The following is a 13,275-nucleotide window of genomic DNA, read 5'->3' as shown; positions in this document are numbered from 1 at the left end:
GAATGAGACCATATAATCTTTGTCCTTCTCCGATCGACTTACTTCACTCAGCATAATCCCCTCCAGTTCCATCCACGTCGAAGCAAATGCTGGGTATTTGTCGTTTCTATAAAAATAATTTAAAAAAAAATAGTGAAAGGGAATAAAGGGCAAAGGAGAAAAAAATGAGTGGGAAATATCAGAACAGGAGAGACTCCTAACCCTGGGAAACGAACTAGGGGTGGTGGAAGGGGAGGAGGGCGGGGGTGGGGGTGACTGGGTGGTGGGCACTGAGGGGGGCACTCGACGGGATGAGCGCTGGGTGTTATTCTGTATATTGGTAAATTGAACACCAATAAAAAATAAATTTATATAAAAAAAGAAAAGAAAAGAAAAGAAACCGTGAGACAGTAGAAGCCCTGACACTGGTTTGGCACAGGAGCATCCCGCGAGGCCTGGGCCTAGGGCGCCGGGGAGGTGTAGCGGGGCCCTGCGGGGGTGGGCGCCGCGGGAGCCGGCGGGGGCGGGCCGGGGCGGGCCGGGGCGGGGGGGGGGAGCAGAGCTGCAGCCCCGCCCCCTCCGCGGCGCCTGGAGCCCGGGCCGCGCGTGCACCCGAAGGGTGGGGACTGGGAGGCGTAGGGACCCAGCCTTCCCGACCGGCCCAGCAACTCGCGTTAGGGACCAGCGAGAGAACTTTCTTCGCGGACGAACCCTGGTGGTACCGGGACGGCGTCCCGCGCCTCGGCCTCGCGTCTCCCATCGCGGCCGCCCGGGGTCCCCCGAACCTCCGGGAGACCGAGCCCAGGCTGTCGGCGCGTCCGGGGGGCGGCGGGGGGGGGGTGCCCGGCCCCCGGGGAGCGCGCGGCATGCAGTCCCTGAACGTCACCCCCGAGCAGCTGTCCCGGCTGCTGCGGGACCACAACCTGAGCCGCGAGCAGTTCATCGCGCGCTACGGGCTGCGGCCGCTGGTCTACACGCCCGAGCTGCCGGGGCGCGCCAAGCTGGCCTTGGTTCTCACGGGCGTGCTCATCTTTGCCCTGGCGCTCTTCGGCAACGCGCTGGTGGTCTACGTGGTGACCCGCCGCAGGGCCATGCGCACCGTCACCAACATCTTCATCTGCTCCCTGGCGCTTAGCGACCTGCTCATCGCCTTCTTCTGCATCCCGGTCACCATGCTCCAGAACATCTCCGACACCTGGCTGGGAGGTGAGCCCGCCGCGCCCGCACCCTCCCCCCCCCAGCCTCCCCTGGGGCTCTCCTGCCCCTCTCTTCCTAACATTTCTCTGTCTACCAGACGAAGCCGGGGCTCTTTCTTAGAACCAACTCGCCTGCGCTCCCTTGGAGAGAAGTTTTTTGGGCCACTCGATTCGGTCTAACGTCTCTCCAACTTGTCGCTTAAAGACACAGGAAAATGTTAGGAAAGGTGCAGGGGAGGGGGGTTCGCACCGCTGATCAGTTGTTTGAGCTCCTTTTCCCATAATCGTACTAGTTTGTTTTCTCTTTTCTTATAAAAGTAAGATTAAAGTATTTCAAATAATAAAAAAACCAATATCCACTCTTTTCTCTTAAGTGAGCCTCCAGGCTCACCCCACAGTTGCTTCTGTGGCATCCAAACCGGTGAAACCAACTTACATGTATGTGTTCGGGGGGCGGTAGGGGAGGGGGGGGCAATCTCAAATTTCTTTCTTTCAAGATTGGATTCACAGAGTCAGGCAGGGAGAGGGAACAGAGAAGACATAACCCCCTCCTGATTGATAAAGGAGACATTGATTTCTCCCCTTTCCTTAAAGGGGGAGTGGAAAGGGCAGAGAAGCCATTCAGAGTCTTTGAGCCGGGAGCAGTACCTGGAGGTTGAGAAAAAATAGGGCACTTCCCCCAAAAGATCCAGTCCTTACAGACACACGGCTATAGAGCATCTTCTAGTCCATAAGCAGTAGTGTCCTCTATTGTCATGAGTGGTTTGTTTGTTTGTTTGTTTTTAGATTTTATTTATTTTTTCATGAGAGACACAGAGAAGGCAGAGACATAGGCAGAGGGAGAAGCAGGCTCCAGGCAGGGAGCCTGATGTGGGACTGGATCCCAGGACTCCGGGATCACGCCCTGAGCCAAAGTCAGACACTCAACCGCTGAGCCACTCAGGTGTCCCTGTCATGAGTGTTTAATGGTGTGCCTTGGGGAGGAAGCACTGGTTGTAACCCCACTGGCATGGAAGGGTGCATTCTTGAGACCACATCAACATTCTTAGAAAATGGTTGCAAATACAGAGAGGATTTGAGAGAAATGGATCATTATCTCTTCAAGCCCTGCCATTTCCACTCCTTTGCTGCTTCCTTTTAATCTCACAGAGAGTTTCTTTCATCCTACCATTAACAATTTGAGATCTCCAATTTCTTTCGCTTGCATTGCTTTTTGTTTTTCATTAATTTGCACTGGATTTTTTTGTTAGTGGATGAAGAGGCTAAAATATTTGATTCCCATCTCATCTATAATGTAAATATTTTCAAAAATGCACTAAACGTTAGAGAACGTAGTGTTGATGTGAGAGTGACACATAATGCAGGAAGTTACACTGACTATGGGTTACAGCCTTTCTAATGCACTCTGATGAAATCATCGTACTTGGGCATTTTAAAGTTGCCTGGTGCAACTCACCCCATAAAATTAATGGGTAAACTTTTATCATCATATATAACTTATTTTTTTGAGAGGAGTTTTCATTTTTACATATTTGTGAAGACAGATTTGTGAAGCACGTATGTATTATTGCTGGAGGATTATAGCTCTGTTTGTAAAGGTGAACATAGGAAATGTGGGATGTTATACTGGGAATCCAGAGACTGGATTACTACTTTGGCTCTGATACACGTTAATTCAACACATCTGGGCCTCAGCTTTTCAACACAGTATTAGGAATTCTGGAAGCTTGGAAATGGAATGAGGCAGATGTTTAGACCTTAGCCATACTGGGAGATTATGCCTGAGGAATACTCTAGGGTGGATCTTTCATCTCCAGGACTTAAGTGGGCGTGCAAAGTTTTCTTAAACTTTCTGTTTTCCTTGCTTCCTAGTTCATGGAAGACATTGCACTATAGCTTCTAAATGCTGAAAAAGGTCACTGTATTGTGCATGTATTTTACAGGTTGGGGTGAGGATAGAGTAATAGTTCAAAGGTAATCATGATTCATTATTTTATAAAGCTATTGAGGATCCTGATGGCAAAGCATTCTACCTTGGTAATACAAAAACTGAATAAAGCTTATCTGATCCCTTTTTGGGTCTCAGAAAATAGAAAATATCCCCAAATGAGCAAATATAGGATTTAATAGAAAAGGATCCACTCTGCTGTAGGAGCACAGAAGTCAGGAAGTTGTCCCCAAATAGGAGGCTTTTGACTTACGTATTGAAGAATGATTCAGATTGTTTCTAACAGAGAAAGAAGGATGGAGTGTACTCTAGGAACAGGGGTCAATTCAGTTTGGAGGAAAGAAAGAAGATGATGAAGTCCTAAGAACACCATGTAAGTCATTTCAAGAATATATAGTTTATATGTGAGCAATGGTGGGAAATGAGACAGAAAGGTAGGTTAGTGCAACTTGGGGAGGAAAAAGTATCAGTTATGCTAAACCTAAAATATGAATGCCCTTCAGATTCCTTCAGGGGTGTAGAAGGAACTATAAATAAAACAGTAGGGACCTCTAGAAGGCAACAGTGGCAGAGGAAAGCCTCAGTACCTCCCCTAAAGGCAGACTCCTGCAGGTAGGGGTGTGTGCCCTGAATTGTCAGATCTTTTGTTGTTGCTGTTATTTCTTTCTTTCTTTTTCTTTCTTTCTTTCTTTCTTTCTTTCTTTCTTTCTTTCTTTCTTTCTTTCTTTCTTCCTTCCTTCCTTCCTTCCTTCCTTCCTTCCTTCCTTCCTTTCTTTCTTTCTTTCTTTCTTTCTTCTTTCTTTCTTTCTTTCTTTTTCTTTCTTCCTTTTCTTCTCCAGAGCAGCTGAGAATATAGAATTTTGTGATCTTGGCATTTAGTTCAATTTTTTTTTTGGCATTTAGTTCAGATTTAAAAAGTAAAATGCAGTTGGGTAAAATAAAACCTTTCTGTGGGTTTGGCCACAAATAATTCATGGACCTCTGGTTTGTGACTTTCCTTCAAAGCCTCCCTCTCAAACATTTCTGACAAACATAGGGCTATACATGAGTTTTCTTCTTCTTTTTTTTAGTCCACTAATCTCCCTTGCTAGGGACCAACATTTCCTACTGAGTCAAAGTCTGCATTTGGACAAGATCCCCAGGTGATTCATAAACACATAAAATTTGAGAAGCACCACCATAAGTAGTGATTCGCAGACCTGGCTGCACAGAGAACCTCCTAAGGGGCTTTAAAAATGATCTGTGCCAGCCCCAGTCAACCAGTTACGTCTGACTCTCTGGAGCCAGCCTGCGCTCACTTACAGACCATTGTGCACATCTCTACCCAGTTCCCCATTCAGAGAAGTCATCTTGTTGGCTTGAAATCAGTCATGATAGGAGAATTTACACTGTGGACATCAGCAGCTACAAGCCAAATCTTTAAAAACAAACAAGTAAACAACTACACAAAACCACACAGTTGTTTTCCAGCACATCACCGAACAAAGACTTTGAGTTTTCTTTGGTATAGTGATGGCACCATAAATGATAGGTGCAACAAAGTGCATCCTTAAATATTTAGTTTATTTATATGAGTTACACTCATCTTAGAAGGAGATCTAAATTCAGCATCTAAGTGTTGCTCAGCATGGAGACAAGTGTATGTGGAGTCCTTCTATAAGTTTGGCATTACCATCCTAATGCCACTGCTCTTTGATCCACCAGTTGATTCGCTCCCACACCACTCCCCAGAATACCCAACACAGAGCTAGTAGGAGTAGGGATTCCCTTCCCCTAAGAATAGTAAGTAGCATTTGCTTATTTTTTTTTTAATCACTAATATAAGGATGGTGTTGTGTTGTCATAGAATTTAGGAGTTAGGTCTTGGAAGTCCTGTGTGCATTCTGCTCGCCAATCCAGCAGTGAACTCGCTCATTGTACTCTTGGGGCCAGGGAATTTATGTTTCCTTATCTGCAGCCTGTTCTTCCTCATTTTGTCTCTTTCTTACTTCTTTAATATCTTTCTTGGTAATATCTACATGTTCCTCCAAATTCACGACTATGTTCCTTTTTCTTTTCAACTAAATTCCATATAGTAGATTTTGCTTCTGAACAATGCCCCAGAACATTATTGTCTCTTCTCTAGGATTCCATAAGCTTGTCTTTTCCTTCTTAGTTTTCTTTATGTCTATCTCTTTCTTTATATTCTGCTCTTTGATGGCTCGCACACTTCCTCTTAGTTTTTGAGTGTGTGTCCACTGAAGCCTAGCACATGGTCTTTTCTTTCATCAGCCATTTCTGCCTAGAGGCTCCAATCAGGACCCTCCTTCCTTTGCTGATGATTCTGTAATCAGGATCTAATTATCTTCAGCTGTAATTCCTCTGCTCTCAGACTAGGCATTTACACATAGATATTTTGTTAGCATCCAACATTCTTTCACCCTACCTTGTCTCTCTGCCCAGGGTCTAAACTATTATCAATAGTACTCTGAGTCATTTTTGTATTCAGCTTTTTCTGGGTATCTGCTATGTGTACCGGGATATTATAGGTGTAGAAAAGTTATATCCATAATTGCTAGGTTTCAGTTAGAGGAAGAAGGGGAAGGTGGCATTCAAAGAAAAAATGGAGAAGGCAGGGGATTTTGTTGATGTCAGAGTTCCAGAGTGCACTGTGGAGAAAGCACAGGGCAGGTGTTGAGGAACAGGGAGGCTTGAGTCAGAATGGGGATGTTTAGAGCCTGGACTGGGTCCAGAGACAAGGGCTAGTCTAGGAGAATGGGACTCATGGTGACTGAAGTTAAATTTGATCTTAAAACATGGAGGGATTAAGTCTGAAGAATTCCCAGAAGGAGGTAGAAAACCAATACTCATTCTAGCCTCCTTTATGGCTCTCAGCATTAATGAATTGAGAGGGGGAGGTGCTGATGGCCTTGCCAGGAGCCACAGGATTATCCTAGTTTTTATCCTGGGTAAGCTCACAGCCAGGGGAAGGGATGGTCTCCTCAGGTGCACCCAGAGCTCTCTGCACCTCCATGCAATCCTGCTGTGGGCACTGAAAAGAATTTTCTAAGGAGGACTGGTAAATTGACTAAAAGCAATTACAAAAAAGGAGTTCCAAACATAGCCTAAGTAATGGCAGCCTCACCGGGAGAAGTGCACTTTCATGTATATTTACTACTTTTGAAGACTACTTGCTTGGGTAAGAAAATGTAAAAATTAATTTTCTCAGCGGCTGATAGGAAATTCCTTTTAGAGTGGTAGTTCAGTCTTGCAAACATACAGAATCACCCGGAGAGGCTTTAAAATGATGCCTGGCTTCTACCTTTAGAAATTCTGATTTAATTGATCTGCGGGTGATACCTAGGTATTGGATTTTCAAAAGTCCGCCAATAATATAATTTGTAGCCAAGGTCAAGAACCACTGAAGTAGTACAAATGCTGACAGCATCAAGGCTTGGGCTGCTGTGGAGGTGAAATGAAATATTGGATGTAAGGTGTTTAAGAGGCACAGTGCCTGCCAATTACACCAGTGCAAGTTTGCTCTATATTATACAGAAAAAAATAGCAATCGGAGTTACAATGCTTGGAAGATCTACAAGTAAGTTGTATAAAATGGAGCCTGACATGGAACTCAGAGGCAATTCTCCCATTTTACTCAGCCAACCACATCTTCACTAAAGCCCTAAACTTTTTTGGAGTCTTTCAAGGTGGATTTAGAAAGAAGTCAAAATTGATTATAATGTTGGGATACCTGACATAGGACGAAAGACTAAAAGAATTATTTTCTCGCCTGGAGAATAAAACTCTAATTTTAAATGAGCACACCCCACAGCAAGATTTTCAGTCCATGTTACCCAGAGCCTTGGTGGCTGGTGTGGGTGAATGTGGAGCAGGCAGGCAGGCTCGCAGGCTTCAACAAAACAGCTCCCTTCTCTCTTTATAATAAATTGGGTTTTGCATAAGATTTAATATTTGTAAAAAAAGGATTTTACTGGGAGGAAGAACCTCCCAGTAAGAGGGAAAGAAAGTAGGAAAGAAAAGAACACTCACTGTATACTGCACAAAAAATTTAGGTGAGAGGCACCTGAGTGACTTAGCTGGTTGAGCGTCCAACTCTTGATTTTAGCTCAGGTCATGATCTCAGGGGTCAGGAGATGGAGGCCCACGGAGCACAGAGTCTGCTTGAGATTCTCTCTCCCTCCCCCCTCCCCCTCAATCCACTCTCATTCACTCTTTCTCTAAAGAAATAAAACCTTAAAAAAAATCTAGGTGAGTTTTTAGAGATTTCAACCTGATAAATTGTGAAATGGGTTATTAAAAGAAGTGGTTGGGGCACCTGGGTGACTCAGTTGGTTAAGGTTCTGCCTTTGGCTCTGGTCATGATCCTGGGATCCCAGAATTACAGGATCAAGCCTTGCACCCACCGGCATTAGCTCCCTGCTCAGCAGGGAACCTGCTTCTCCTTCTCCCTCTGCCTCGCCCTCCTGCCTGTGCACTCTTTCTGCCTCTCTATCTCATATAAAGAAATAAAATCTTTTTTTTAAAGGAAGTTATTGAATTATTATGGGGTGAAAAGATCTTAATTTAGGGGGCCAGCTCAGAGCAAAGGAATTAGACTGGAACTTCTTCAGGTCTATTTTATTATTTGCTTAGTGGTTAGAAAACATAACAATAATAATTTTCCCTTTTCTCTAACATTTTAGAAATGTCAGCATCCCCAGGGAAATTTAAATATGGTAAAACTGATGTAGAATCAACAGTATTATGGGGCTTTTTTTTTTATTATGGGGCTTTTAAAAAACCTTTTAACGGTAATGATGAAAGCTATTGACCAAGAATAGACTCACTGAAGTAGAGGAGTAATAAAAAAATAAAAGAAGTAAATCAAAGAGAAGGCCCAACAGCAACAGTAGTTTGGAAGTCAAAAAATTGTGCTCTGGGGCTAGTCTCTGGGTAATCTTCTCTAGAATCAATTATGTGCACCCTTTAAAAAGAAAGGATGCTGTAGTCAGGAAACTCACTAAGTTTTCTCAGAAAGCTGGAGGGTGGTAGTAACTGCAATGGGATTTGTATGAGTCTCTCTACATAGGACAACAGCGTTTTACTTAAAATCGGGACACAAAAGAATTTGGCAGTGAGAAAATTTGAAAATTTCATTGTGCATTTAGAAGGAATAAAAATAATTCCCTTTTTCATTTGCTTTTCTAGAGCATAGCTTAGCATGTTCTTTGACCAGTGGGTGGTTTATTAGGATTCTTGTTTGCAAGCAGAGAAGCCTATCTTAAATAACTTAAGAAAAGGAGGATAATATTGTCTCACATCTTTTATACTGCAGTTTCATTTTTGGATTGTCTTTGTCAGGTAGTAAGAAAGAGCTATTAGCTCATTTCTTCTTTAAAACTACCCATTTCAGGGTCATTTGGGTGGCCCAGGTGGTCAAGCATCCAACTCTTGGTTTCTGCTCCAGTCATGAACTCAGGGTCCTGGGATCAAGCCCGGAGTCTGGCTCCACACTCAGCGTGGAGTCTGCTTGAGATTTTCTCTCCTTCTCCCTCTGTCCTTTCCCCTGCTCTTCCTCACCCCATCCCTCTAAAATAAATAAATCTAAAAAAACAAAACAAAACAAAACAAAAAACCTCCCTATTTCAACTCAAATGTGTAGTCACAGATTATTTTGTTGTTTTATTTCCTATTTTAAAATTAAGGATTGATTTCTAATGATTGATTCTAAAATACTCAAGTGTTTATTGCTTTTATCTGTGTAGGCAAGACTAAATTTGTTCTTCCTGTGGCTGTGTATTTGAGAAATATGTCACCTATAGTACCAGAAGGATTGCAGAGTATTAAGGACTAGTGGAATTCTCCTTAAAATATAATGTGTTCTCATAACCTGGGAGAAGTAAAAGAGAGAGACAGTTTGGTGCAGTGAAAATGAGTATGTACTCTAGAGTGGACGATACTGGGTTCTCATCCTTTTGCACCATTTACGACTCATAAATTATTGAATTAACTATTAACTACATTTCTTTGCATTCTGTCCACTCCTATTAGGAGACCAAGCAGAGAAGTTATAAAATTATGTATGATGTTGCCCCCCAGTGGTCAATGCAGTGGCAGAAACTACAACAAAGTTGCAAATTTTACATCATGTTGTATGTTATCAAAAATTGTAATGCATATCCAGTTCTTAAGATTTCCCATTGTATTTCAGTGTGAAGTATGCAACATTTATACACTTCCACCTATGCAAACTTGCACCTGTAAAACCTGAAACGAACTTGAAGGTCCCTTTCAACGCATGTGTAAAAAAACATTTTTTAAAAAACCTCTTTGTGAAATTGAGATGCATTTAATATCTGCAGAATTATTTGCAGAGTGAAAACACAGTGTTTCACACTGGAACAATATTTTTATTTCTCTTTGCTGTAGTTTCCCCACCTATAAATTTGGGAAAAGCTATGCCTAACTTATAGGGCTGCTGTGAGAAAGAATGACCTATGTGTAAAGGAACTTGGCACTTAGTGGTAGGTACCTAATGGAAGGAAGCTGATTGTTGTTTACATTTACAAAGTATTTCTTTTTAAAATGTTAGGCATGTTTGTGTGTGCAATAGATTTATAGTTAATAAGGATGATAGAGTAAAAAATTATAATTGTAATATTAATTTCCCAAAGACATATGATATACATTTATATAAAACAATTATTAACAAGAAAATACTTACTTCTATACTCAAACAATGAAAATCCAAATTAATCATTTGTACTCAGAAAACATAAAATAGTGTTTGCTTTCATTTATTTCAGAAGCAATTATACACCCTGAAAAGAGGCTGAAGTAGTAAAAGCTTTGTTGGGGCTGATGTAGATGTTGTAGTTCCTTGCCAGGCTCATGTGTCTTCCCAGGACACTGCAGACTGTAGGCACAATGTTGCCACACTAACATTAATCCAGAGCTGTCTCACTGACTTGTGCCCCAGTCTTGTAATGTAGGACTTCTGAGTCCCTCAACTCCTCCCGCCATACTTGCTGCTTAGCTCATAGCCTGAAAAAGGCATATGAGAACACCACAATATGCCCACCAGAATCAGGGTGAAGCAGTGACATCAGTTCCATGACTGCTGTCCTTTGACTGTTCCATAGTACTTGCTCAGATTGCTAGGATCTGGGCAATTCTGGGTACTAGAGCCTCACTCTGCACCTTGGAGAAATGGGAATAATAATGAAATGAATACCGAACTCTTAGAGGTCACTCTGCGACAAGTATATTATCATCCCCATTTTACAGAGGGGCAAATGGAGGCACAAAAAGATGGGGTTAGTATATCAATTATCTTTTTTGCATTGCCAACTACTCAAACCTTAGTGGATTAAAGAGACTATTGTTTTATTTTCTCGCGATTCAGTGGCCCAGCAATTCAGCTTGTCTCTGCTGGGCAGTTCTTTTGCTAGTCTCACCTGACATCACTCATGAGACTATGTTCATCTGGTGGCCCGACAGAGGCCAGACCATCTGGTGGCCAGACCTCAGCAGCGACAGGTTATCTCTGTCCCATGTAGTTTCCTTCTTTAGCAGGATTGGCCACATTTCTTTATGTGGAGGCACCGCATTCCAAGACGGTGAGAACAGAAGCTTCAAAACCTCTCAAGGCCCAGGATTGGAAGTTGCACCGATGTCACCTCTGTGTAAAACAAATCACGTCACAGCCCAGATTCAAAGAGTAGGGAAGTAGGTCCCTCCACCTGATAATTCATGTGACCTGACAAAACCACATTGCTGGGGGTTAGTGGGGTGGCTTGTGGTGGAGTTTGCAGACAGTGACAGGAGAAATTATAGACTTTTTTTTTTAAATCTATCACATTAAGGACATTGCCCAAGTTCATATAAATAGGAAGTGCTGCTGCCAGGATTTAAGAGTAAGAACTCTGCTTCTGTGTTGGGGTTTTTGCCACAGTAGCTCTACTGGCCTGCGGCATGATTTCTCTTTCTGCAGTGCATTGTGTGTTTCATCACCTGCTTCTGCCCTGTTTGTGCACAGTGCTGCCCACAAGTTAGGCCTCAGATATGGTTTCTGGGACCTGGAGGACAAATTTCTGAAATGAAGAGTTATCCTGGTCTTCTCCCCAGAAACCTTCCTGAGAATGGACTCCTGCATATTGACGCTCTGGCTCTGCTCACCTGTCTACTGATGCTTGGAACCTTAACACATACATATTCGTAAAAGTCCATATTGACTTTGGTTTAGGAGTACTGTCAAGCTATTCTACAGATAGAGCAACATGCTTGGCTTTTTAGAACTTTTCCTTTACTGCATTACTATAAACAGTAAAGGATTTATTTTTACGAGGAGGACTTTTTTGGGTCAAAATCCAATCTAAGTGTAAATATAAACCTAATACAAGCAGTGATTTCCTCAGTGGGTCTGAGGAAGGAAGAGTGGAAATGTATTTTAAAAGGACAGTTTTACTTTTTTTTTTTTTTTTTTAAAAGCAAGGTGATGAAGCCTTGGAAATTAGCACTGGTCTAATGCTTAAAACAAATGAAGACTTAACGAAGTAAAACTTCACTCTGAGCAAGATGTAGGTCCTGTTAAAATTTTACATTACTTATAAATAGAATCATTAGGTATACAATACAGATCTTCACACTGTGTTTTCAAGATGCAAAAACAGCTGGTTAATTCAGTGAGCACATTATTCAATTAAATTTTCAGTGATGAGGAAATAATACATGTGAACTTTATGACTTTGAAGATAAAATCTATTTGCCTATTTTTTGTCTCCCCCTAGAGTGTCAAAGACTTCAACTCTTGTTTATGCAGCATTTAATTGCCCAGTAATAGAAAGCTCTCAATACTACTTAGTACTTCTCAATAAATATTTTTTGAATGTATTAACGTATATCACCTTATCTGTCATTATACTAATATTTGATGCTTTTAAGGAGTCAGTTGTATTTATTTTTGTGATATAAAGAAGAATGAGATTATATTTATCTTTTGTATATCTTTCCTTTCTTGGTTGCAAGAAATGAAGATTCAATTTACCTCAAATAATTGGAGTTATAGCAAGCCTATTTTGTAGCAGTAAAGAGAGGGATGTCTTGAATTTAAGGACAGTAACAGGTAGGTCTCATGGAAACTGAAGAGGGACCTAAATAGCAGCTGTGTGGCGCTCAGCATGAAGAATTAATGAATTTCCAGGGCTCGGCCATAAATGTGACTTTACCTCACTCCACCAGTAGACAAAGCCTTGCTTATTAAATCTGGTTGCTTTTTACTATCATAGTAGTCAGTCTTTCAGTGTATTCGATCTTTTTTTATCCTGTATCTTCCACCTTCTGCTTTGTACTCTTGGAAAACTGAATAAATCCTAGTGCGCCAAGTGTCCAATTCAAAGAGCCCTAGTCCAGTGACCAACACTAATATAAAATAATTTTATTCTTTACTTACATGTCTCAAAGAAATTTTAAAAGATTTTAATTCATTAACTCACAAAATTATTGCCTAAAACCTCTTTCTTTCATTTCATCCAGGTCTTTACTATTACACTTAGTAGTGTGTCACAGAACTTGTTTCACCTTGCAAAGATCATGTGTCTTTTCAAGCCTGCAGCACACGTAGACACAATGTTGCCACACTAGTATTAATATAAAGCTGTCACTGACTCCCACCATCATCTTGTAATGCAGGACCTCAAGGTCTCTCAACCTCCCCATCCCAACCCAAGGAAACCTCCCTTGATTATGAACATATGCTCCAATTCCTTGTGGACATTCTTACTGCCTACTTCCTTTCCTCCATCCTCATGAGCCTTTCTCCTCTTCACTGTTCGTATTTCTATTCCTCTCCCCTACACCCCTCCCCGTTCTCTCTCTCTCAATCTCTCCCACCTCCTACCCTTTCCTTCTCTCTCCTTAAACTCACTCTTATTTATGCAAATATCCCATCCTGATTTCTGACCCAAATTATTTCACACAATCTGGTTAATAAAATGGCCCATGGAGGGAACTATCCAGCAGATATGTCTTTTAGTTAGGGAGAGAAGAGTGGAGGAGAGGAAGAACCTAGGAAAACTCATAGACTAATTTTGCCCCTGCTATATTTGTTTGTGTTTAGATTTTCTAAACACCTTCTCATAACCCTTACGGCTCCCACTCTTACTCATGGCTCTG

The 13,275-nt window shown here is 42.0% G+C and overlaps 1 protein-coding gene across 1 annotated transcript in view; it reads left to right on the top strand.

The window, feature by feature from the left end:
- Positions 1-845: 845 nt before the first annotated feature.
- Positions 846-13,275, top strand: part of QRFPR (pyroglutamylated RFamide peptide receptor) — a 50,831-nt gene continuing 38,401 nt past the window's right edge. The window contains exon 1 of the mRNA XM_055317093.1: positions 846-1,185. Within this exon, the coding sequence (XP_055173068.1) occupies positions 846-1,185 (340 nt within the window). The remainder of the gene's footprint in view (positions 1,186-13,275) is intronic.

The sequence above is a fragment of the Nyctereutes procyonoides genome, unplaced genomic scaffold (genome assembly GCF_905146905.1).
Source record: "Nyctereutes procyonoides isolate TBG_1078 unplaced genomic scaffold, NYPRO_anot_genome, whole genome shotgun sequence".
Classification (NCBI taxonomy): Eukaryota; Metazoa; Chordata; class Mammalia; order Carnivora; family Canidae; genus Nyctereutes; species Nyctereutes procyonoides.
This window is presented reverse-complemented; position numbering and strand designations above follow the sequence as displayed.